The 25,594-nt window shown below is 34.2% G+C and overlaps 1 protein-coding gene across 1 annotated transcript in view; it reads right to left on the bottom strand.

Moving 5' to 3' along the window:
- Window positions 1-25,594, bottom strand: part of Ccser1 (coiled-coil serine rich protein 1) — a 1,130,812-nt gene that overhangs the window by 929,264 nt on the left and 175,954 nt on the right. Inside the window, 1 exon segment of the mRNA XM_028889267.1 lies at window positions 1,924-2,017. Within this exon segment, the coding sequence (XP_028745100.1) occupies window positions 1,924-2,017 (94 nt within the window).

Raw genomic sequence — 25,594 nt, 5'->3', positions numbered from 1 at the left:
GCAGAATTCTCCTTGCCTTATCCTCAGTTGCCTATTGGCAATCTTACCTTGTCACTTAGCACTTATTTTCTTCTCATTCCAATACTTCTGATAAAATTCGTTGTTCAAACTTATTTCAAGAAGTCCCAAATTAGTAAAGTTTATTTATATAAACTCCCATTACAGAAAAAGAAATTTATTTAAAATTATGAGACCCACTTTACCACACAGAGTTTAAAAACTATATATAGAAATTCCTCTCATTATCTCATTGGTATCCCATAAGTATGTGTGGAATAAGATTATGAGAGGAGAGAGAAAATGAATGTTTCAGGGTTGGCACTATACTTCTCTCAGAATTTCATCAAAGGGATAGACTGTCCTCTTGTTCTGTACGCTAATGTTAGGGATTGATCTAGGGTTTAGATATACCATCTAATCCATATCTGTACCATCCACTAGTAACAATGTACACTGTAACTATACAATAGTAAATATGAATGCTTTCTTTATTGCTTGTAGTTTTGCTTTTTGTACTATTAGTTATTAAATAAGAGCCTTACTGAGAGACATCTGAAGTATTTTCAACACTTTTTTACTGTAGACATCTAAATGAGTAATATGTACACAGTCTTATTTTATAGTTTTCTAGTTTCAAAAGTTTGGATAATAGAGATTAGATAGTTTGGTCTACAGGTAAATATGTTATGCTATATTACATATCTACCTTAGCAACCTAAATGTTTGCTAGATGATAACTAATCGTCCTTTAAAAGACTCCTTCTAAGGGGAACACTTTTTACTGTGTTCCCCTAATGTCTAACTCTTAGGAAAAATATAAATGAAGGACGAATTTTAGAAGTTATCTTCATAAAAACTAATAAATCTATCACAAGGATAGCTGTGAAACCAACTGCAAGCAGAATATTCTTAGAAAATTTAATCCCAAATTGATATACAAAGGCAAACTAAAATAGGGTACAAATTTACAATATATTAGCTGGGTATGAATATGTAGCCTGAACCAAACATCTCAAAATAGGGCTGAGAATTAGTTCAAGAATAGAATTCACACAAGTTAGAAGCAGGAACACCAAGAGCTACAAGGGCAATATCCTCTAAATGAGCTAAAAGACTCAAGACTTTAAAGCTTACCTTAACATTGTTGACCTTTAATGTACAAGTAATAATGTAAGAGGTATCATTAAAAGTAAAATAAAATAATCTTTGCTATCAAATTCCTAAATCTGAATACAATTAAGCCATATAAAGTACTTGGAATAAAGCAATTTTTGAATTTAGAGATATATTATTTAATATTTAATATAATTTCAAACTATTACAAATTAGGTAGATGGGTTTTCATAGCTTGTATGAGATGAATTTACTTCTTACTCATTGTAACTGTAAATGTGTGTTTGAGGGTATGTCTATAGTTGTTATTTGTCACTATAAGCTCTCAGATCAGCCTTGCAGTATCAGCATTAATGTATGTTGTTAGGGATGTTGTGACTAAAATTTTGAATAACAAATCTAGATCACCATGGCTTAAAAGTAAACCATGAAAAATGGAATGGTAGCCACTTCATGGTTCCCCTACAACATAAGATATTAATGTTTTTCAATTGTTCAGTATTTAATTGGAACTTATCTCCTTTTGAAAAGATTTTTGGGTGCAGTTTGATTTTACAATCACCTCTAGCTGGATTCATGTTTCCACAACTGACTCTAAAGTCATCAAGGACAAGAAGCTCAAGTATGCAGAGCACTTAGCTTGCTCCTTGCACAAAGATGATAAAAGGAGAAAGAGAAAACTGGCCATGCTCTAAACAGTGTCTGGCTTACAGGAAAGCTGCACTTAAAGCTAATTGGTTAAAATTGGAGTCATATACTTGTAGGCATTTATTGAGGTCATATTACAGTAGGCATTTATTCAGCACTTACCTGGGGGTTGAAGATTCTGTTCCTCTAAAAATTCTAAATCAAGCATTAGATCATCTTCGTCCAGTTCACAGGATCCCAAGTGATTTAGAACATCCTGAAAGAAAAGTAAAACTGATTAATGAGGGAAAGCACAGAGGAGATAAAAGAATAGCCACGTGCAATGAAGCAAAACACTCACAAATCAGAAATTGATGTTTGTGACTTCTAAATCTACCAGTCCTATAAAATATTTTTAAAATGTTCTAAATTGTTTAATTTTTTTCTAGGTCTTAGTTCCCTTAATTATCCATGCCTATTACAACTAATAACATATCATTTTCAACTGAAAAAAATATATATATATACAGAAAAGATATGGAAAAATGAAAAATGATTCCCAGGCATCAGAATAAAAGTTTATTTTCACAACAGAACTTCTTTAACTAACATTAAGTGATATTTTTTACACATTTAAAAGTATGTAAAATTCCAAATACACTGATATCTATACATAAAATCCTAGTTTTCATTTTTGTAATATTTCAAATTCTTGGTCATATTATCATTGTTGTGTATAGGTTCCATCTCATGATGTCAACCGCAAATCCAATTTCTAAAAGTGATTGTTTAGCCCTATAACATTTGTGCCACTAATTATACCAGTATATCCTGCAGGCAGGTCACTGTTGTAGGTCACATGTTTTGTACTTGGATGAAATTGATTATTACATTCCTCTTTCAGTAGCATGCAAAGTATATCTTCCATCATCATGAATGCTAGTCAGTAGGGGGTAAAACTTCTACCTGGTCACCAGATCAATATTTCCATGTTTAATGACATAAGTTTTGTCTTCAGAAATAGGGTTTTTCACTCAGGCTATGGAGAATTACCAATAGCCTTGGTAATGGCCTATGATGTTTGGGGATGGGGGGCAGATTTATGGGACCCCTTTGGCCAATGGTCCAACAAAATAGAACCCATTCCTGGCACTAAGGGTTTGAACTTGGTGGTATAAGAAGGCTAGTTGGAGGATTATCTCCCCCATTATATAATGACTTCATTTAAATTCCTTTCATATATGTGTACATTTTAGAAAGCTTCTATAGTAGATTTCTATATGGCTTTTCACAAGATCTTAACATAACCTACCCTCTTTAATATTTTTATTCTAGTTACTAAAAGCAATCTACAGATTGAACACTGTCCTCATCAAAATCCAACATAATTCTTCACAGAAATTGAGAAAACAACCTTCAAGATCATATGGAAACACAGAGAGAGTGGGGGGAGAGAAGGAGAGAGAGAGAGAAACACAATCCCCAAAAAATGGATAGTCAAAACAATCGTTAATCCTGAAGAGTAAGAGGAATTGCTGGAGGTGTCACCATCCCAGATTTCAAGTTATATTAGAAAGGTAGTAATAAAAACAGCATGGTATTAGTATAAAAACAGATACATTGATCAGCGGAATTGAATTGAAAGCCCATACATAATCTCACATGCTTATAGATACCCAGTTTTTTGTTTTCTTTTGTTTCGTTTGTTCCATAGAAGCCAAGCAGACACACTCAACAAAGGATCAACACATGATCCGAGTCATGCTGGATAGCTGCATGTGAAACAATGCAAATAGATTCATATTCATGCACAGGAAAGGCCACTACCATTCAAGCATAATGGCAGCCTATATAATGGGAAAAAATCATTATTGATTATACACCTGAGGTATATTTCTATACGAACCCTAGTCAAATAAATAGCAATATTTTGAAGAGTGAAACTTATTTCTAGCATATTGTCACCTTTTAAAATAATTCAAGGAAGAACACTTTATGTGTTTTGAGTTTCTGGAACATGATTTGTGAGCATCCTTCCCTTCCAGTAGGTACCTACCCACTCACTTGTATACCATGCTCACAGATTCAGGCACAAGCCAACACAGAGTATTGGTAGATGGTCCAAGACCAGTCTCTCAACCACCTCAGTGACCAGAGTCCTTTCTCAGAAATTATTTTTTTCCTGGTTATCAATATCAAGAGAGACAAAATGCCATCTATGCAGGGACCGTGGTTTCTATGCAGCACCCCTGTATATGCGAGACCAGCCAGGAGTACTGGAAACACAGAACCATAGAAGCAGGATTTCGCTTTGCTGCTACCTTCAGCTATCAAGGCCCAAAGACACAGATAATGTTTTGCAAGCTGAGTCCACTCAGCCCCTTTTGAATTTGTTAAGACAGTGACCCACCATTGATGGTGGGGGGAAAATAATGTTTTTTTAATTAGGATGTTATTTTTTTTTTCAACAGGGAAATACGAAACAACTTTCCCTGCTATTCCAACAATTAATATAGAAGTGACAGACCATTAAGTGATCAAATTAAACTCAGGAAACTCACTACATGATTCTGATGTCCTTCTCATTTGTGGGTGACTCTTGACATTCAGGCTTAAGTTTCATTTCACACAGATATAGATGAACTGTTTCCCAAATCTACTCATTCTAAACTGCTTGATCTGATGGCTTGCTCACAGACAGATTTAGTGTTAGTGTGGTGCAGACTCTTGAAAGTTGGAAAAATCACAGAATAAAAAGAAGGAAGATGCCACAAAATGAGATGTTCTGAAGGATGTAAAGGTAAACACATAAACTAAAAATCTAGACATTTTTCTATATCTCTCCATAAAAGAGATCAGTAGCAATACATTGCTTTTACTCACATCCAGCCCTATGAGGAATACTATCAATTGGAAATTTGTCTCCCCATAAACATCAACAAGAACAATGTTTCTTTAATTAGTAGGAAAGATGGAGTGAAAACAAGAAAGGATAGAAAGAAGGAAGAGAGAAAAAAACCACAGACTTTCCTATAACAATCCCTGGTTGACAGAAACTGTTTGTCTTAAAATACATTATTAATAATAATAATAATAATAATAATAATAATAATAAATTTAAAAGTCAAGAATTTTTTTAAAGGGTAGTTAAGGAATGCAAATAGAATGACTTCACCAAGCTAATCTGACAATTTGAGGCTCAACAAGACAATAACCAATATGATTGCATGGAGGAATTTGAATATGTCAAACATCATGAGCTCATAATAATTGAAGACAAAAGCCAATATGACAAACATAAAAGGCATTAATAATCAAAAAGAAAAGGAATATGCATTTGTTAATTTTCTATCAGTGTAGTAAAATGCCTGATATACTCACCTCAGAGGGAGCAAAGGTTTATTTATGTCACCTCATGGTTTCAGAGAACTCTGCAGTCTAGATGGCTGGAAGGCTTGTTTTGATATTTTTTAGGACTGTGGTGAAGCACAACCCCATGCTAAGAAGTATAAAGTTCAGTAAAGCTAGCCAGGTGGTGGTGGCGCACGCCTTTAGTCCCAGCACTTGGGAGGCAAAGGCAGGCAGATCTCTGTGAGTTTGAGGCCAGCCTGGTCTACAGAGTGAGATCCAGGAAAGGCACAAAGCTACACAAAGAAACCCTGTCTCGAAAAACCAAAAATGAAAAAAAAAAGTTCAGTAAAGCTGCTTAACTCATGTAACTCAGAGGGAGAGAAGAACAAAGGGGGGCTAAGAGAAGGAGAATATTTGAATATCCCCTTTAAAGGCACACTTCCAATCTTCTAAATGCTTACCATAGATTTCCTAAAACCTACCACTGAATGATGCCATGGAATTGAGAACAAAGCCTTGGGGGCATTTAAAATTTAAACCATAATATCAGTGTGGAAAAACCTTTAATTTCCATTGTCTGGAGATTTTAATAAATAGTACATTAGTGTTTTGTTGTTCTTTCTTTTTATGCATTCACTACCATATTAAGATCTGTATCTTTGTGGACATGCAGGGAAGCAGGGTCTCAAGCCATTCTATGGAGAACAGGAAGGGCTTCACAGCATTAATGGGTGGTCATATACCATGTTCAAGAAGAAAGAAATTTAGCATTCAGTTAATGCTAATGAATGATTGCATCTCAAATGCAAGGATGCACAACTGTGTGCTTCAGACATCTGATTAAAAAAGAAAAAGAAAGAAAAAAACAGAAAGCACATGACAAGAACTAAGTGATGAGTAAGCAGCAACAGTCCCTCATCTCCTAGTAGGTATAAATGCTAAATAATAAAGAAATAATGAGAAACCATGAATATTTAATAATGTTGATACACAGCTCTATACATCTTAATAACAGGAACATTATTGTGTAACGCCAGGAGCTGCAACATAAAGAGTCATTTTATGTGATAGCACTGCAGTATTGCACAAAATTAAAAGCTAGGATTGAACATCTTTTAAAAGACATAAGGGCACATGGTAAGAAGAGTTCAATCACAAAATGCATGTCTTAAGCTACGGTCACAAACTTGGATTTATATTTTTTTCAGGATATACAAAAAATTCAAATGACAAGATAAAACCTCATCAAAAACTAACACCTACAAATTTAAGAGATGCTTTCTTTCACTTGTTAATAGCGAATGGTTATTAAGTCCTGAAAATGCTAAACAGAGATATAAATATTTCTCAAATACCAGAGAAATTAAATATTGGGTATCTATAAAGTGTAAGAACAAGGGAAAAAGATGAGAATAAATATGAATGCGTGGTAAAAATCTATGAAACCAGATGATCAGGGAAGTATCATGGCTTGTTTTATATGCTTAGTTAGTTATTTAAAACTATCCCAGGATGGTGGTATCCTACACAGCTTTTGAATTACATGAAGTCCCATTTATCAATTGTGCATCATAATACCTGTGCTTTCAGAGACCTTGACCTGTTCAGAAAATCCTTTCCTGTGTCAATGAGTTCTAGCATATTCTCTACTTTTGCCTCAAAAAGATTCTGGTTATCAGGTCTTATGTTAAAGTGCTTATCTACTTGGATCTCAGTTTTGTATAGAGTGAGAGATAAGAATCTAGTTTCATTTTCTTACATGTATCTATCAAGTTTGGCAAACACAATTTGTTGAAAATATTACAAACTCAAGAGGCTGTAGAAATATGAGTTTATGTGTGGTTCCTCAATTCTATGTGTCTGTTTTTATTCCAGTAACATAATGTTTTTATTACTGTGACTCTATAATACAACTTGAAATTTGGGATTATGATAGCACCAGCAGTTATTTTATTATCAGAATGACTTTAGCTAACCTGGGTTTTTATGTTTTCCAAATAAATTTGATGGTTTTCTTTTTCATTTCTGTGAAGAATTATGTTAGATTATGATGGGGGTTGCATTGAACCTGTAGATTACTTCTGCTTGACTGGCCATTTTCTCAATATTAACCCTACCAATTCAGGAGCATGGAAACCCATTCCATATTCTGGTGTCTTCTATAATTTCTTTCTTCAGTATCTTAATGTTTTTACTTTATAATACTTTTAGCTCACTTAGATTTATTCTAAGATATTTATAGGATAGAATATATGGGTGGGTTCCCTAGTTTCTTTATCAGTGTGTAGGTTCCTGCTATTTGGGAAGGCTACTGATTTTTATTGTGTTAATTTTGTATCCTGCTACTTTACTGAATGTGTTTATCAGCTAAGGGAAGACTCTGGTAGGATCTTTGTGGTCTTTTATATTATCTGCAAAGAAGGATATTTTGACTTCTTCCTTTTCTATTTGCATCCTTTCATCTCCTTTTACTTATCTTATTGGTCTGTCCAAGACCATAATATTGAATAAGGATGGAGAGAGAGAACAACATTGTCTTTTTCCTTGGGTTAGTGAAAATGCTTCATGTTTTTCCTGTATTTAGCATGATGTTGGCTGTAGGCTTCCTGTATATTACCTTTTTTATGTTGAGTTATATCTTCCATGTGCCTAGATTCTCCAGGAGTTTTATAAGAATGTGATGTTTAATTTTTGTCATAGGTCTTTCTGCATTTAATGAGATGTTTGGGTAGTTTCTGCCCTTGAGTCTAGTCATAGAGTAAATTCCATGTATTGATTTATGTACACTTAGCCATCATCTGCATCTCTGAGATTAAGAAGAGTATATTGTGATGAGATGATTTCTTGGATAAGTTCTTGAATTTGGTTTGCAAGTATTTTATTGAGAATTTTTATATTGATGTTTGTTGGGAAATTTGGCCTATAATTCCTTTGTTTCTTTGTTTCTTTCTTTCTTTTTGAGTGAAGAGACAAAGTGCAGAATGGGAAAAAAAAACATTCCCAACTACACATCTGATTAAAAGTTAGTATCTATCTTTGTATAATATATGAAAAACCAAATGATGAACACCAAGAAAACAAGTCAATTAAAATCAAAGTGTGGCATTAAACAGGGTTTTCAAAAGAAGAAATACAAATGTCTGAGTAACATGTTTTCAATACTCAACATCTTTAGCCATCAGAGAAATAAAAATGAAAAATGAGAGCTTCTTTACAAACTCAAAGTGGCCTTTATTTTAAAAAAAAAAAAAAAAAAGAAAAACTGATGACAACCAATGCCACTTAGAGTGGGAAAAGAAGAATACCCATTGCTGGTAGGAGTGCCAACTGATACAGCCACAACTGATACAGCCACGACTGAAATCAGTGCGGTGGTTTCTCAAAAGGCTAAAAGTGGATCTACCACATGATACAGCTATACCACCTCGGGCATATACCCAGATGACTTTATATCCTACTGAAGCTACTAAAGAAATACTAGATTATATTATACTAATACTAGGTATTATATATAAATACTAGATTATATATGCATTGTTGATTTACTCACAATAATCAGAAAATAAAAACAGCCTATGTACATGAACTGATAAGTGGATCGTGCAAATATGATATATATTCACATTAGAGTATTATTCAGCTTTCAACAAATGAAACTATTAAATTCACAGAGAATGAGTGGAATGGAAATGATCATTCTGAATGAACTCTGACATAGAAAGAAAACCACTATTCATTCTCTCTCATATTTGAAGGCTAAATACAAAACTTTGGATACGTTTGAGTTGGAATACACCTATATGTTGGCAGGGGACCATGATGGGGGGTGGAGACTTCAAGGAGCAGAAGTTAAAACAGAGATGGTATGAAGGGGAGAAAGGGAATAATGAAACATGAAGGGTTACGAGGGGTGGGCATGGTAGCACAGGGCAGAGGACAAGGAACAGGAAAAGATAGCTAGTGTTATCCTTTGAAAATTACAATTAGAATCCTAATACTATAGAAGCTTTCTAAAATATTTATACACACATATATGAAAAGAGTTAAAATGGGGCTGAGAGATCACTCAGCAATAAAGAGCATTTGCTGCTCTTGAAGAAGATGCAGGCTTGATTCCAAGCACTCACAAAGTCGCTCACAACCATTATTAACTCCAGTTCCAGGGCATCCAATGCCATCTTCTGGCCTCTGTAGATACCAGACATGCATGTGAATACACACACATACATGTAGGTAAAACACATTTACACGGAAATTTAAAATTTAAAAAGTTTAAATGGAGGTGCCCTGTAACAGAAACAATGCCTCTCTGAACCAGCATAGACTATCAAAGAAAAGTATGGATTACTTCCTTTTCAGTTTTGGTCATTTGGATTCTTCAGACCCTCCCAAAATATTACAGGTTACTGTCATTGCTCTCTATCACCCTCCAGAACTTTGTAGTAAAACCCCGTTGATGAAGACGACACATATTTGACTCAAAGGACTTGGAATAATAAAGATATTATCAGCCTGAAAGCTTCATGTTTATTGATCAATTTTCATAGTGCTGGTGCTAGTTTCACTACTGGGAAAGAAAAGTTTTTTTTTTTTATAAGAGTACTGCAATTTATAATAATGGCTGGCCTATCAAGATATGCATATTGGTGCTATAGTGGCATAAATACTATAGAAATAACCAATCCTTTTCTGACTGGATTTAGGGCCTGTTCCACAAGACAGAACTCATATCTAGTGCTATTACTTTAGCTCCAAACCTGTGGCATGTCATAGCACATATAGGAGAACCTAAGACTATCATTTGGCTAAATTAGCATAGTATTAAACTGCCCCTTAAGTTATCTTTATATTCACAGGTTAGTGCATCTCTCATTCCTCATCAGAGAATCTTTTTTATGGAGTAGATGGTGATCATATACAGACACCTACAAATGACAAGTATATATAGGCTAAGAGATTGTAGACAGCTCAACTCTACATAGGATGAAAAGATCATACATCCTCCCCACTTAGCACAGGGATCACTGTAGAAAAAAGGCAGAAATACTGAAAGAGTCAGAGGCAGTGAGTTTACAGCAAAACATTATATGCTGGACATGATAGGGTCATTGTTTCATGAATTCACAGTGCTGCGACTGCATGCACAAGACTTGCAGAAGATCAAGCCAGCTAAAATTCCCACACAGATAGGTGGGACTCATGAAACCCCACCCCTAGCTGAGAAGCTATTGGTAATTGATAGCTGTCAGGGAAGGGGAAAGAAGTTCTTTCTCAGAAGAGCAGCCTCCAGAAGTTTACTCATGCCCTAGTAGGTGGTCCTAAACCCTTGCACATACTGGCAACAGTAAATGAGCTCAGTGTACTTGTGTGTGTGTGTGTGTGTGTGTGTGTGTGTGTGTGTGTGTGTGTGTGTGTGTATCTGTGTGTGTTTTAATAAGGGCAAATGGAGTTAGGTGGGGAAAATGGTGGGAGAGATGTGGGAGGAGTAGTAAGGGAAGGACAAGTGAGTAGATTTGATCAAAACATTATATATATATATATATATATATATATATATATATATATATATTACTTACAAAAAAAGTAAGACAAAAATAGTGTTACTCTTAAAATGAATTCTTTTGCTTCAATGTAGATAAAAAGTAGGACATTTCACTCAGTAAAATAAAGCAGGCTCAAAAGCTAAATACCATAGAGTCTCCCTCACATGTGAAATCAAATACATCCAACTCAATAAAACAGAGAAGGAGGAGTCATTACAACAGGCTATGGAGGTGCTTGGGATAAGCAGATGATACTCAGGTACTAATCACTTGGGAGAAATGTGTCTTGGAAGCCAGTGCTTGGCTATTTATTTCATTATAATGTGTACTTGAAAACTGCTAAGAGTAAAATATCTTCACCTCAGGAACACATGAGATTGCAGGTGTTAATCAACTTGGCCAAATATTTTCCAGAGTCTATACATATTAGAATATCACAGTACACACATAAATCTATGCAGCTTTGTTAAGTTAAATTTAGCATGTAATACAATCTTATTAAAAATAAAAATCACTTAAAGTAAATTAATATGCAATTGTTTGTAATTTACAAATTGGAAAAATCCTGCTTATACAAAACAAAGTATTATTTAAAAGCCGTTAAAATTTTGATTTAATGCATATTCCAACTTTCTGGTATTTAAGATTTATGGGAAAAATTGAGAGGACCTGATCATTTGCCTGAAAAGTAAATTACAAAATAATTTAAAAGACTAGCTAATTTGGTACTAGTACTTCCAAATACAAATATGACTAAGAAATTTCTAAGCAGACATTTGAAAATCTTGTAATACTGATTACTCTTATACTTTCACAAACAGTTCAGTATCAGAATTTGTTACAATTTCTAATGAAGTAATTAAAATATGAGTATTCTAAGCTCTAGAAATGTACCATTTTACCTCATATGCCTTGCAGATAACTGTATTCTAGCAAAGAAATGCCTATATCTTTAAAAAAAATAAGTAAAATAGGTATTAGTCCTTGTTTTCTGACAAATGTAAATCTGTTCTCCAGATCCTAGATTCTATTAGCAAAAACAGTAAAGTCTGATTTAGGAAACTACAAATGGAAGTAAAATACAATGATTACTGCATTTAGATGCATCCATTCACAAAGACTTCAGGCATGTAGCATTAGTCTTGTTACCTCTAAATTGTGACACAGACAGTAACTATGATCTTGCCAAAAACAAAGGGAACTAAGATATACCGTATACAATAGTATTTCTTTGAAAAGAAAACAGTTGCATCCAGAGACTATCAAATCATTAATTCTAACTACTATCAAGTCAGATTTGAAATATCTAAAGGCAATATTTGGCATACTAGTCTAAACCTGAACAGATGCTTATTATCTAAATCATCTATAATAACTTCTCTGAATTGATTCTATCATTGTTTACTTGGAAGATTTGCCTCTTAAAATCTTGCAAAAAATGTATATACATTTTGTAATGTGAGTGAAGAGTATACATTATCAATTAAAATAATCTACTACCATATAAATGTATACAATGAATATAGTTTATTAGTGTGTATTTTTGTAGTTAGTATAAATTAGTGACATAGATGAAATTAAGAGTCTATGAGTTATAAATTCTTCCTCATGTGCTGACTAAATGCAGAGTTCTAGGGGTTGAGTGATAAAGTACAGGAGCTAGAGAGTTGCTCAGTGGTTAAGAGCACATGGCATTCTTCCAGAGGATCTGGGTTTGATTCCTAGCACCCACACATCAGCTAACAATGGTCTGTAACTCAAAAGTTCCAGAGGAAACAACTCCCCCCTCCAGCTTCTGTAGGGACTGCACACACATGGTGCAGAGACATATGTGCAGGCAAAACATTCAGACACACAAAATGAAAAAATAAAGGAGTAAAGCACTAAAGTCCAAAAACAGTGGTTAGTAAAAAATAGCATTAGTTTTAGATGAATTTTAAAGCACTATCTGAATTCCCCAACCTTTAAAATTAAAATCAGATCATGCTAGTTTTATTTTGTATGTAACAATAAATAAAAAGTAATTTTATTGTTAGGTAAGAAAAACAGACCAAGCCACTGCAATTATAACACGTAACTGGCAAAGTTCAAAATTAAAATTTAGTTATTCTCTTGGTTTAAACATTCAGTGGTTTTTTTTTCTATCACCATTTAAACCATGATGGAAAGCTAAAGTGATTCCCCAGTTGTTGTGTTTTCATGACAAAGTAGACTCAAAGTCATTGTCATGTGTCTTGTATTCTGAACCTGACATCAGTTCACTCCGGCAAATAAAGCAACACTAACTCCAAAGAGAGCAGCACCCACTTGTAACAAATGTTGCTGGCACTTGCTCGCTAACTGGCTAGTGATTGATGTGCTGATGAGGAAAAACAATCATATAACAACTAAAATATTAAACTAGTTATTTTAAACATTGTGTGAAATCATTTCTTCTAAGCATCATCCTTACATGTGTATTAGGAGAAGCAAATTCGAAGTATGACATGGACATCACTAGCTTTTATTCTGTGACCTTGTCAATTATTTGCCAAAAACCATTCCAGTTAATTACTAGTTGTTTACTGCTCACAACAGGGTATTCTCACAAAGTATTCATTTCAATTTATTTTATGCGTGCGCGCGCACAAACACACACACACACACACACACACACACACACATACACATCAAAGGCTGATGACAACAGAATGCTATAATACGAAATCCATTGTTGTTTAAAACTCTGCACTATAATCTCATTCTACCTCTCACAAACTGATTCTTGGAAACTTTAAAGAGATGTATTAGTTCATTTCAAAAAATATTATCCGTATTTTTCGTTCACTAATACTGGATGGATGCTCTCACCCTTAATATCTACAAATTAAATATAAAATCATATCGACATAAGTCTATGACAAGACTTTTTTCATCACTACAACAGAGATGGGAATTGCTTTATCATTATAATGGGAAAGTTCCAAAAACATCACCTGGAGCTTAGTATGTGCTGGATCTGTAGAAACAGAAGACCACCCACTGGACAATGATAAATACATCAATTCAGACAGGGACAATTCACTATTGCTTCTAGAAACATCCAGGAAAACACATGATGTACTTGCTCTGTCATAATTCTGAAAACATGGTTCTTGCAGCTTCAGAATCTCTACAGTATCACTACTGTGTACACAAAATGTCTCATTAACCAAATAATAGGTAATTTACAATGTGGTGTGAAAATAATACTTCATTTAATTATCTACATTTGAAGCACTCCATTGCAAGACTGTTTTAATGAAGAACATTAGTTTACTTTTTAGAACCACATAATTTAAAAACTATAAGATATTTCAACAAAAAAAAATACTCTTTAGGAAAAGCACTCATGTAATAAAGATTGTGAAGTATCCTTAATTGCTAAACTTATTCCATTTAAGCTGTCTTTGAACTTCTGAAGTGTGCATTGATTTTTCTTCTAAAGCTTTACCCTCTCTTAATTTTCATTATTTCTGGTTTGTATGAATGCTAAAATTGTAAAAAATTTTCCATGCTTTTTAAAATTCCATTAGCCGAACTGGGGTCTGCCAAAGAGAACATCACTTTTGTCTTTGCCAAAGCCATGAATATAAAATTAACTATAAAACAAATCAATTGCATGGATAAAGACAGGAGCCACTGTAGACAGTGGAAATATGCAAGTGTAGACAGCTTTCTGTAGTAAGGTGCAAAAGTGAGTCTAGGCTGATCTTCTCATACAGAATGCTGAAAGATGATGGATTCATATCAGTGAATATCTTACTGACTTACATTTACACTTTATCATATTATTTTTATAATAGGAATAAAATTTATAAAATGAAATTTATTCTGTAAGCAGTGGTGTCAAATGGTAGGTTTTATATATGTAATGTTTAACACTGACCCAGTCACTAAATCTGCTCTGTAAAATTAAAAACAACAATAACTAAAACTTGAACATCCTAACACATTACTGTCCATCCAAGTCTACCATGTAAAAAGCTATAAGATAGCTAAGAGCTTCTGTTGTTATAGGCTAGCCCGAGTTAGATGAACTGCAGAGCCTAGTCACCAAGAATGTCATATTTTTGACAGCTTTCACAAACTTTCACAAATCATGATAAACTTTGCTGAGTTCATAAAACTATGCTCAGGCATTGTAAGCCCCTGGAAGGACTCACAGAGCCCATGAAAATCAATGAGAACCTTATATGTGGCTTGATATAGATAAATGGCCCATGTAAAAACACTGTCAAAGGAAGAAATGCACAGGGCAGAATGAGGATAGATTCCAATGAGGTTTCCATTGTCAGCAAGATACATTGTCTTATGCCATTGAATTAATTAAAATATAACATAGTGTCACCAAAAAATGAAGCATATTTATGCTTCTTCAATATTCAGTTTGCTGGGGCTACATTGCATCGTGTGACGGGCTCTGTCTACAGAAACAATTTCAAGCTCTATGTTGACTTACATTGCATCACCCAGAACCTCTGATGTGTCACACCCCACTCTTAAGATAGTCAAGAATGCCCTTGCAGCCAGGCAGTGGCAGCACACGCCTTTAATCCTAGCACTTGGGAGGCAGAGGCAGGTAAATCTCTGTGAGTTAAAGGCCAGCCTGGGCTACAGAGTGAGTTCCAGGACAGGCTCCAAAGCTACACAGAGAAACCTTGACTTGAAAAACCAAAAAAAAAAAAAAAAATGCCCTACCTACCCCAAGATCCACTATAGCTAGCAATTTTCTTCCAATAAAAGACAGTATGATGAGAAAATAACCAAAATATGAAAATATGTATAACTTTTGGAATAAAACTTCCCTGGTTATCCTCTATGTCTTATTCTAAATCTTCCATATTGAACACTAATTCTAGTAATAAAAGTAAGTGCACTTTTATAAAAAGTGCTTAAGAAGCATCACTTTTTGAAGGTTTACCTAGTGTGGTGATTCAATCAAAGAACAAATGAAAAATGCTTACATGGTAAACAACAAACAAGAAAGATGATCTCAGCAACCATAGCTTTTAGCATTATTAAAAATAGTGGTGCTTGTTCTGAGAAGCAGCAAGTTCGTGTAGTGTTTCTCTAAGATGGGTGACATCTATAAAGCTGTCATTTGGGCTGGGTGAAGACTAAGAAAAAAGAGTTATGACACAGTTGGGAGGAACACCATCTAAACATAGAAACAGCAGGTGCAAATTATTTAAAATAATTGTACCTGGCATATAAGTAAGTACACAGAGAGCAAGGCCAGATGGCTTGAACCCAATGAGGCCAAGTGGTGAAGGAGATAGACATGTGGCCAACATCAGGGAATGCCTATTAGTCAGCAAATGAATTCAGAATCACTGTAAAGTGACATGCGCAGATACTCATTTTGGAAAAAAATCACCCTATCTACTTTGGCAAGAGTGTGTATCCTGAAAACCTCGTGCCACAAATGTGTGCAGCATGGTTTTCTGTCACCCATAGTAACACTCTCCCAAAGTTCTTATTTGCATATGGCACATTTGCCATTGTCAGTTCCTTTCCTCCTGTGCATTTGTTAAAGGGAGCGACACTGGCTTGGTCAATATGTATGTGTCATAGACTTTCTGGACCAGGCAAACACATGCTTAACACTGAACTCTGCATTTTGCTTAGTTTCAATCTCTATGAAGACACTGGTAATATATATATGGTTACTAATAAGAGTGACCGTATATTTTAAAGACTCCATATCAAGTTTTCAAATTTACTGTTCAAACTTTTATTTACTTTGTTTTGATTACTATAAAGAAAGAAGAATCCATTTCATGGTTTTCACACTTCAGCTACAACAAACATTTGGCCATGAAATTATCACTTCTTCCTTGATAACTACTTTCTTAGCAATGCAAAGTGGACCTTATAACACTGACACCTTTGTTATAATTCTGAGACTGTCACTCATTTCTTATACCATGTCAATGATTCCAATTTTCCACAGAAGCTGAATAGCCGCAGCTTTACTTCAATGGGTTCCATCACAAATCCCCCACTTAGTGACCACTGGTTCTGAAGTCATCAAGGAAACAGCTCCTCAGTTTTGTGTTACCATCTCTTCCTCATATATTCAAATACATAGCACTACTAATCTTCTGCAAAGCATTTCTATCACTGATTTCAAGACATGTGGTAGGTTGCTCAAAGTGTGTTTTATGTAATCACTTCAAATGGAAGATTGATTCTTCCAGGACTCCAGTTCTTCTTTACAGTAATCCCACATAGAAAATTAATGTGTATTACAGACTTCACTGGAGTTACATTAGAAATGTGATTGGTCTTGGGCCTTATAACCATTCCATATAGACCTTCAATAATATATATCCTTACTGAGATATCCACACAGTAAAATGACAGGTGGATAAAATGGAAAAGGGTGAGTTCTGAGCCAATGAACAACAAAAGCCTTTGCTGGATAGCTGCTGAACTCACATGGATTTTATGTAAACATGATACTAATTCATGTTGAGTTTGGTCTACTCAGGTTGGCCGTGATTATTGGCAATGTATAATATAACATTTCATTTTCTTATCTCTTATTTTATGTGCTAATTAGTCTAACTTTTCACTTAAGCTATATTATGTCTTATAACTTTTTTTTTTAAAAGAATTTAAATAGACATAGTCCTATCTCTTGGCAAGCTTCTATTACTTTATTGGTATCACCATTGTTGTTGGCTGAGAAATGTCCAAAAATATCTTGTATAAAATTCCCTTAAGGGGACTTTAAAATGTGTTTCAAGTATTAAGTGTCTAATGTTTTATTTTATACATTTTAAATGATGCCTGTGAATAAGCACATGGCAGAAACTAAATGCATGTACCTTTTCCAGTGCTTTGAATCAAACCCAAAGTCTTGAGTGGAGTAATCAAGCATTTAACACTGAGCTACATCTCAAAAGTCTTACCTATTTCAATTATAGAATAAATTATGCTTCCTTAAAGGAACTTTCATATAAATTTGTCAGGACAAGAATTTATGGCTCAATTTAATTGCAACTATCTCCTGAAAACTTATAATGTATTACTTTGGTAATAATAATAACTTAGACAACTATTTTTAAAATGAGGTCCATTTTTTTTTACTAAATTACTTCTTGAATTACTTATACAGGACTCAGCTGTTCATTCAAATGAGTTTTCTTTAGCAGATATGGGATATCACAGTTATTCATTAAATGATCCCAAGTCCTCAGTGTTCACTGAATACAGTCAAACTGTGATTTCCAAAGCCTACCAAGGACATAAGCAGTAACTCCATATGGTACCTTGATGTCCTTTAATCCACCATCACCTGCTCTGCAAGTGCAGCATAGCAAATGGGTGTACAAGTTACTGTGAGATTCTCATCTTGAGTGTGACCTGGCTTTGGATTATTTCCCTTCTTGGAGACATTGCTCTTTCTGCACAGTAGAAACAACCCTTATGTAGATCACATTTGCTGCAAAAAAATTTCTGGAAGAAAATTGAAAAATGGTTTTCAAATCAATATCTTATTCTCATTACCAAGTCAAGTACAGATTTTAGTTCCATCACAGCTAAAATCGGGTAGTTTACCTATGTATAGAGTAGAAGGCAGAGGACAGCTATGTACCAGCTGACCCAGGTTGTGTTTAAATGAAACCACAAGGATCTGTAAGTGTTGCTTAACAAGTATCCAACTTCAGTAAATCTTTTACAAGTATTTCTTGAAATTTTCTATACATTGTGTCTCTGCTATTTCCAATTTTATTTTAATTTTGAGTTAAAATAAGTTGTGCTGCAAGATTTTTACACTTCCTGTGCTGGGTTTCTCACCAGCTTATGAACTCTGTCACAATCAGTTTCTATAAGCCTGTTATTACAATCTTACTCATATTTAACATCTTGAAAGAGAAGCATGCATTATCCTAGTTATTTGGTTTAGTTTCATCTTTCATATGTTCTTTCTTCAACAAATGCAATTTTTGAAGTGTCACTAATTTTCCCTAGAGCAGCAATGTTATTTTATATTTGCTTATTGCTCCTTAAATCAGATTTTCTTCATTAGAATGATTAGGATTCTAATGAGCAGATTACACATAATTTATCTAACATTTCTCTCTAGTTATACTCATGTTGTACCGTGTACATTATTGAATGATTATTTGGCACCTGTTTGGATTTGATATAGTAAATTATTTTGGGGAACTAAATTGTAGTTCAAATAAACTTCAGTGACACAGAATACCATACTTTAAACTTAGCATCAACAACATATTAATATTATAAAATTATAAATAATACATTTATGAAGTATGTGCCACTATCTGATACTTTGCATAATTTCCAAGCTGTTAACACACCATGGTCTTCCATGTGTTATAATGAAAATTTTGTGAAACAATCTACTTCATTTAATAGCCTTTAATCACAGCTCCACCACTTTCCTATAAAGACCATATGCTTACTGCAGTTGGACAGCATGGTTCTTGCAGCAGCAAATGTCATAAGGACTACACCTTAATCTATAGTACTTACTGCTTCATTGTCAAAGCAGCTCCTAAGTTTTTTTAATCCTGTTTCACCAATGAAAAGTTATGGGATTTATCTGGTGAGCAAGACCAATCACTAAAATGTGTGCATTAGGGAGTTATGAATCTTATCTTCCTGATCACACTTATCCACACTGAAAATCCTGCACAAGAATGTGTGAGGCTTCCTAGTAGCTGTCTCAACCTTGGGAATCTGCTCCTCATCTCTGAGAGTCAAAGCGTCAGAACAGCCACTAGGTACTGGGCAACATTTCACTACTGTGTCAGATAGAAGGAAAGCTGGTAGACAGCAAGAAGAACTGTATGGTAGCATGACCAAGGTGTTGCTCTTAAAAAGCACTGCACATGTGACAATACATTGTCTCCAAAGGAAAGCAGGCAGTGTGCTAAGGACATACTCATTTCTCCCTTGGGCAGGTATAAAGTTCCCTACCTCCATAGTAGTGTGACTTAATAAAGTCTGAATTCCTAGCATCTCATGCCTTGGCTAATGCAAAAACTCATATTCCTCCTGTAGTTTTTAACTTCTACAGTGTGTTCCGTCATCTACAACAAGATTAATGCCATTAGCTATCAGATTCAATATATCACTTATCTTTAAAAAAAAAAATAACTTTTTGCATTAAAGGGAAGGACTGGTTCCAAGATTCTTGACACAATGTTTTAAAAGAAGCTACATTATACAATAAACAGATCATCAACCTAGCTTTTTAAACTACCTATTAAACACTTCACAGAATACTTCAATATCACTTAGGCATATCTCCCTGTATCTCAGAAGGGTGGATCTTGTACCATACTTCTCACAGTATTGCTTCCTCCACCCCCATTACCTTTTTCATTGTTACTCAAATTTTAAATCTACTGTGGTTGCTGCAGTCAAAATTAGCTGTTCAGGTTTTCAAACGTTTATGGAACAAATTGTCTAACTGGAACACAGAATTATGTAGTTATATATGTAGGATAGTTTTAGGTCAACTTAATACAAGCTAGCCTTGGGAGAGGGGACTTTTACTGAGAAAATGCCAAAGCCACACTGCCCTCCTTGCAAGTCTGTGACTCATTGTCTTGATGGATATTTGATATGGGAGGGACCAGCTTACAATGGGAGGTGTCACCCCTGAGCTGTTGACCCTGAATGCTACAAGAAGACAGGCTGAGCAAGCCATGAGGAGCAAGCTAATAAGCAGCACTCCTCCATGACTTTCACTTCATTTCCTGCCTCTTTCTTGAGTTCCTGACCTGACTTCCTTCAGTAATGGACCTTGATGTGGGACAGGAAGGTGATTTATTCCTTTTCTCCTCAACTTGTTTTTGTGTATAGTAGTTCATTACAGCAACAGAAATTCTACGACAAGATATAAACTTCTTAATTCCATATGCAATATTAAAGCATCCTTTTTCTCAGGAATATTTGGTGCTTCCTTATAACAGAAAATAGGTTCCCACTTTTGAGAAGGTAGATACAAATTCAATGTAATTGACTAGTTGATCATGAAGAGGCCAATATGCATGGCTTTGTGGGAGAGAATCTCTTTAAATAACTTTTATATTATATATTCACGTTTCCTCTTACATACAACAAACAATGTTCAGCATAGGAATGCTTGGTTTCATTTGAAGTGTGCCCTGCCTTATCCTAACCTTGGTTTGCATTTACCATGCTATTAACTTCACTAGGCCTGTGCACCCACAATGATCCACACTGAATGGCATGGTTTATAAAACCCCTAACAGATTTAGATTATTCCTAATTACAGAGCTAAAGATGAAAATACCTGCATTTTGTTGTAGGTTTCCTGGAGCTTTTATATTGACTTCCTTCTTCTTTAGCTAATTACTAGTCTCCAGGGAACTGGTTACTGTTTATTTTGAGTAATTATAACTCCAATTCATATTGTCAATAATGATGCTAAATTCAAAATAAATTTGCAAAATATGTGATATGTGAAGGCATATGCATATATTCATAAATGAATCTTGATTACTTGCATAATTAGAGATTCTAACTAAGAAATAAAAACCCAGAGTTAATTCTTGAAGGGTATATTATCTATATTCTTCATAACTGATTTCAAAATACATTATGTACATTAATTTCTTGGAGAATAATGGATGACTTGAGCAGGAATATTTTAAGTAGATTAATTGTATTCATTTGTTCTCACCATGTACCTCCAAAGCAGACAGGATAACCACAAAATATATAAAACTTGAGTCATTTGCACATTCTATGATACTAGAAAATTAGATTTAAATTAGACAGTTACTTATAGACAAGGTCTTGGTTTGCTTCTTGCAGTAGCTTCTAGCTGATCATTTATCAAGCTTTGCAGCCACCTAAGAAAAGTAGCCTTCTAAGCATTAGAAGATGGAAGATTCACTAATGGAAAATGTTGTCATTTAAACCAACAGTAATGCCAACAAACAAATATGAAAAATTCATGCTAAAAATTAAGTATTCCACCTCCTGCAATTTCACACATTTCAAAGAGAATAGAAAATGTATAATAAAAGTAACAATAAAAACAGTAGGCACTTTAAATGTGCAGATTCCTATGCAACCCTGATTAAAATGCCCAGTGCATAAGGTAAAGCTTTTGAATCTCTTTTTATAAAACAACACAAAGCTTTTAAAATAGGCTTTCTCTAAATAATGCACATAATGGGCTAGATGAGAGACTAAAAACCTTGTGGACTTTTATAATTAAATCTTTCACAAAATATGTACAAAACACAAAACAAGCTAAATAGTGAATAACATCCAGTTTTACTCATAAAACTGAGAAATATATATGACCCAAAGTATATTTACAAGCATGTATCTTGTTCAGTTCTATGCAATGCTAGTATAGAACACTACGCATTGTGTATGCTAGACAAGCACTCTACCAAGTGAGCTAAGTGCCCAGCCCTTGTCAATGAACTTGAATTGGAGATCAGTAATATCTTAAGTGTTTATTTGTTCAATGTGAAAAAGTAAGCTACTATCTATATTTAATTTCCTAACAATAACTGAAAATTGACATATCTTGATGGGAATTGGAAATTCTAGAAAATTATATTCCTTTGCCTATGTCCACAATATAAAAAGGCATTTCCCAATAATATAAAGGAAAGAAAGCATGTAATAGAGGTGCTTGTACTATCAGATAAATCCCAAAGTGCCAGGCAATGTGGGGCAGAAGTCTGCTCCAGTTTGAACAATTATTATGTACCAAAATGTTTCCTTAGAAACATTTAGAATTTTTAGAAAACCAAAAACCAAAGAAAACAAATCTTTCCTATATTTATTAAAGGTTTAGGTAAAATTTCATAAGGCTACATAAAACAAAACAACAAAACATCATAATGTAAAGTTATGTTTGTTCAGTTTGCATCTAATGAAATAAAGTAGAAAATTTTTCATTGTTAGATCATCTTCAAATTTAACACTGTAAGACTAAAAGTTTAGAAGTATAACAGGAAAAGAAATTAACAAATGTCAAAAGAAACAAGGATTACAAAATCTAAAATTTGGGAATTTTTAAGTAAAAAAAAGAAGATAGAATTAAGAAAAAATGAAACAATACTCAAAAAATAATAAAACTAAGGAGACATTAGAACTGAAATGGAGAAGCACAAAGAATCATGAAACAATGAACAATAGAAAGCTAAACATTTGGACAACGTAAATATTAAATTCCTATGAACTAACAGCCTAAAAGACTCAATCACATAATACTGAAAGTTGGAATATAACAATAAAATCAAGGAGATTGTATCTGTAGCTAAATGTCTCTTACTGAAGAATTTCCCTTCACTAGATGGCTTCCTATCTGAAACTCTACCAAACAAACAGGAACAAAGAACTGCCAGCATTTTTCAAACTCTTCCCCAAAAGAAACTGAAGAAGAGAGTATTATTCTGAAGAAAGGACAGCATTGGCCTGACATCAAAGCCAGCTGAGGACAATGCAGGAAAAAAAAAATGCAGGCCACCATCAGCATCAGTGAGAAGTAGAGATGTGATATTGAGAACAAAACCTTAGCAACAGAATCCAACAGCTCATTACAGGGATCACTACACGAAAATCCATGACACAGCTCACCATTTACAAAGAAAAAAAAAACACAATCATTCAAGTACATGCAAAAAATAAAAATGACAAAATCTGCCTCCACTTATGGTAAAATTCTCAACAAATTAGGAGTAGAAAGACTATTCCTCAGTACAGAATAAACCACATACAATATGTCCACAACTGACACTTTTGACAGTGAAAAGCAAAAACTTTTCCTCTAAGACCCAGAACAGAACAATGATATCTATTCTCATCACTCTTGATCAATATTGTGTGCTGCTAGTTCAACCAAGAACAACTGGATGAGAAAAATAAAAGAAATAAAAAAAGGTCAGTTGAAATTGTCATTATTTATGATAACACAGATTTACAAAGAAAAAACTTGAAAGACATAACTCAAAACTGTGGAATTAATATTTCAGAGAAGTTGCAATATGTAAAATTTCAGCAGTATTTCTATATACTAGCAATAAACAGTCTGGAAAGAAATCAGGAAAATTGCATCTCTATAAAAGCATTCAAATTTTATATTGGCATTTAAAAATTATAGAAATAAATTAAACAAGTGACCTCAACGATCTGTATGCTGAAATCTATAACACATTAGTTAAAAAATATATTTAAATATACAAATACATGGAAAGATATACCATGTTCATAGACAGAAAAATGTTAACAAGTCTATACTAACTGAAGAAATATATATATTCAACTCAAACCTCACAAGTTTTCAGTGCCATGTCAACTGGAGAGAGAGTCAACTGGAGTAGCATGGGGTTTTGAAACCTCAAAGCTTATCCCTACTTTTTAGTAGGACTCTTGGAGCATAAGAACTAAGAACAGCAATTAACGAATGGGACTTCATAAAATTAAAATCTTCTGTACAATAAAGGAATTTGTCAACTGGTGAAGAGGTTGCCCATAGAATGGGAGAATCTTCATTAGCTATGCATATGACACAGAATTAGTGTCTAGAATACATGAAGAACTTAGTAAATTAAACATTAAAAAATTGAAAATGAACTGAACAGACAATGTTCAAAATAAGTATGGACAACTAGAAAGCACTTTAACATCCTTGACCATTAGGAGAATGCAGATTGAAACTACTATAACATCCCAGTCAGAATGGACCTTACCAAGAATAAAATGACAATGCTAGTATGGATAAGGAGAATGAGAAACACTTTTACACTGTTTTTGGTTTTATAAGCCACTTCTGCCACTTCAGAAATCAGTCTGGATGTTTCTCAAAAAGCTAGAAACAGAAATACCATGTGATCCACTATACAACTCATGGGCATATTCCAGGAGGATTCTATATACTACTTTAGAGATAATTACTTAAATGGTTTGAATGACCCTGGCCCATTAGGTCCATGTGTTTGATGTTCGGTCCCCAGTTGGTGGAACTATTTGGGAAGGATTAAGAGGCATAGCCTTGTTGGAAGAAGTGTGTCACTAGGGATAAGCTTTGAGGTTTCAAAACCCCATGCTACTCCAGTTGACTCTCTCTGCCTTATGGTTTTCATCTCAACATGTAAATTTTTAGCTAATGCTCCAATGCCAAGTCTACATGCTAACATGTTCTCTGACATGGTGGTTATAGACTCACCATTTGAAACTATAAGGAAGCACACAATTAGATGCTTTCTTTTGTAAGTTGTCTTGTTAAGGTGTCCTTTCATAGCAATATAAAAGTAACTAAGACACTTACTCATTCATGTTCATTGACACTTATTCACAATAGCTAGGAAATGGAATTAGCCTGGAAGACTATCAATGGAAGGCATGTATACAGATTTTCTTCAACAGTGAAAATGTGATACATAGCACAATGAATTTCATTCATTTGTAAAAATGATTATGAAATTCACAGGTAAATGTATGGAACTGGAAAATATTATTGTAAGTGAAGCCATCCAGGTGCAGAAAGATAGTCATCACATTTTCTGTCCATTATATGGATCCTAGCTTTTAATCTATAGTTTTTTTGTGTGTGCTTAACTTGTTGTTACTGTTTAATCCAGACAACTAGAAAGGGTCCATTGGAGGTGGAAGAGAGATAGTATATGTAAAATGAAAGTAGAGTAGGGGAATACTGGAGGGAAAAGAGTTAAAATGGGAATCAGGGAATAGAAAGAAGAAAGGGCGAGGGAGTGGGTAGCCAAACACAAGGGTATACAGAAAAAGTCATATGGAGGCCTATTGCCTTTTAACTCAATTTAAGAAATATGATTTAAAAATTTTAAAGTGTAATACTGTGAATGACTGAATAATGTTTCTGGAATATACAGGTTAGTAAAAAAAAAATTCCAGTACCAGGTGTGGAAGACCTACAGATGAGTTATTGG

This window comes from Peromyscus leucopus, chromosome 3 (genome assembly GCF_004664715.2).
Source record: "Peromyscus leucopus breed LL Stock chromosome 3, UCI_PerLeu_2.1, whole genome shotgun sequence".
NCBI lineage: Eukaryota > Metazoa > Chordata > Mammalia > Rodentia > Cricetidae > Peromyscus > Peromyscus leucopus.
The sequence above is the reverse complement of the archived record's forward strand: the minus strand, read 5'-3'. Positions and strand labels throughout refer to the sequence as shown.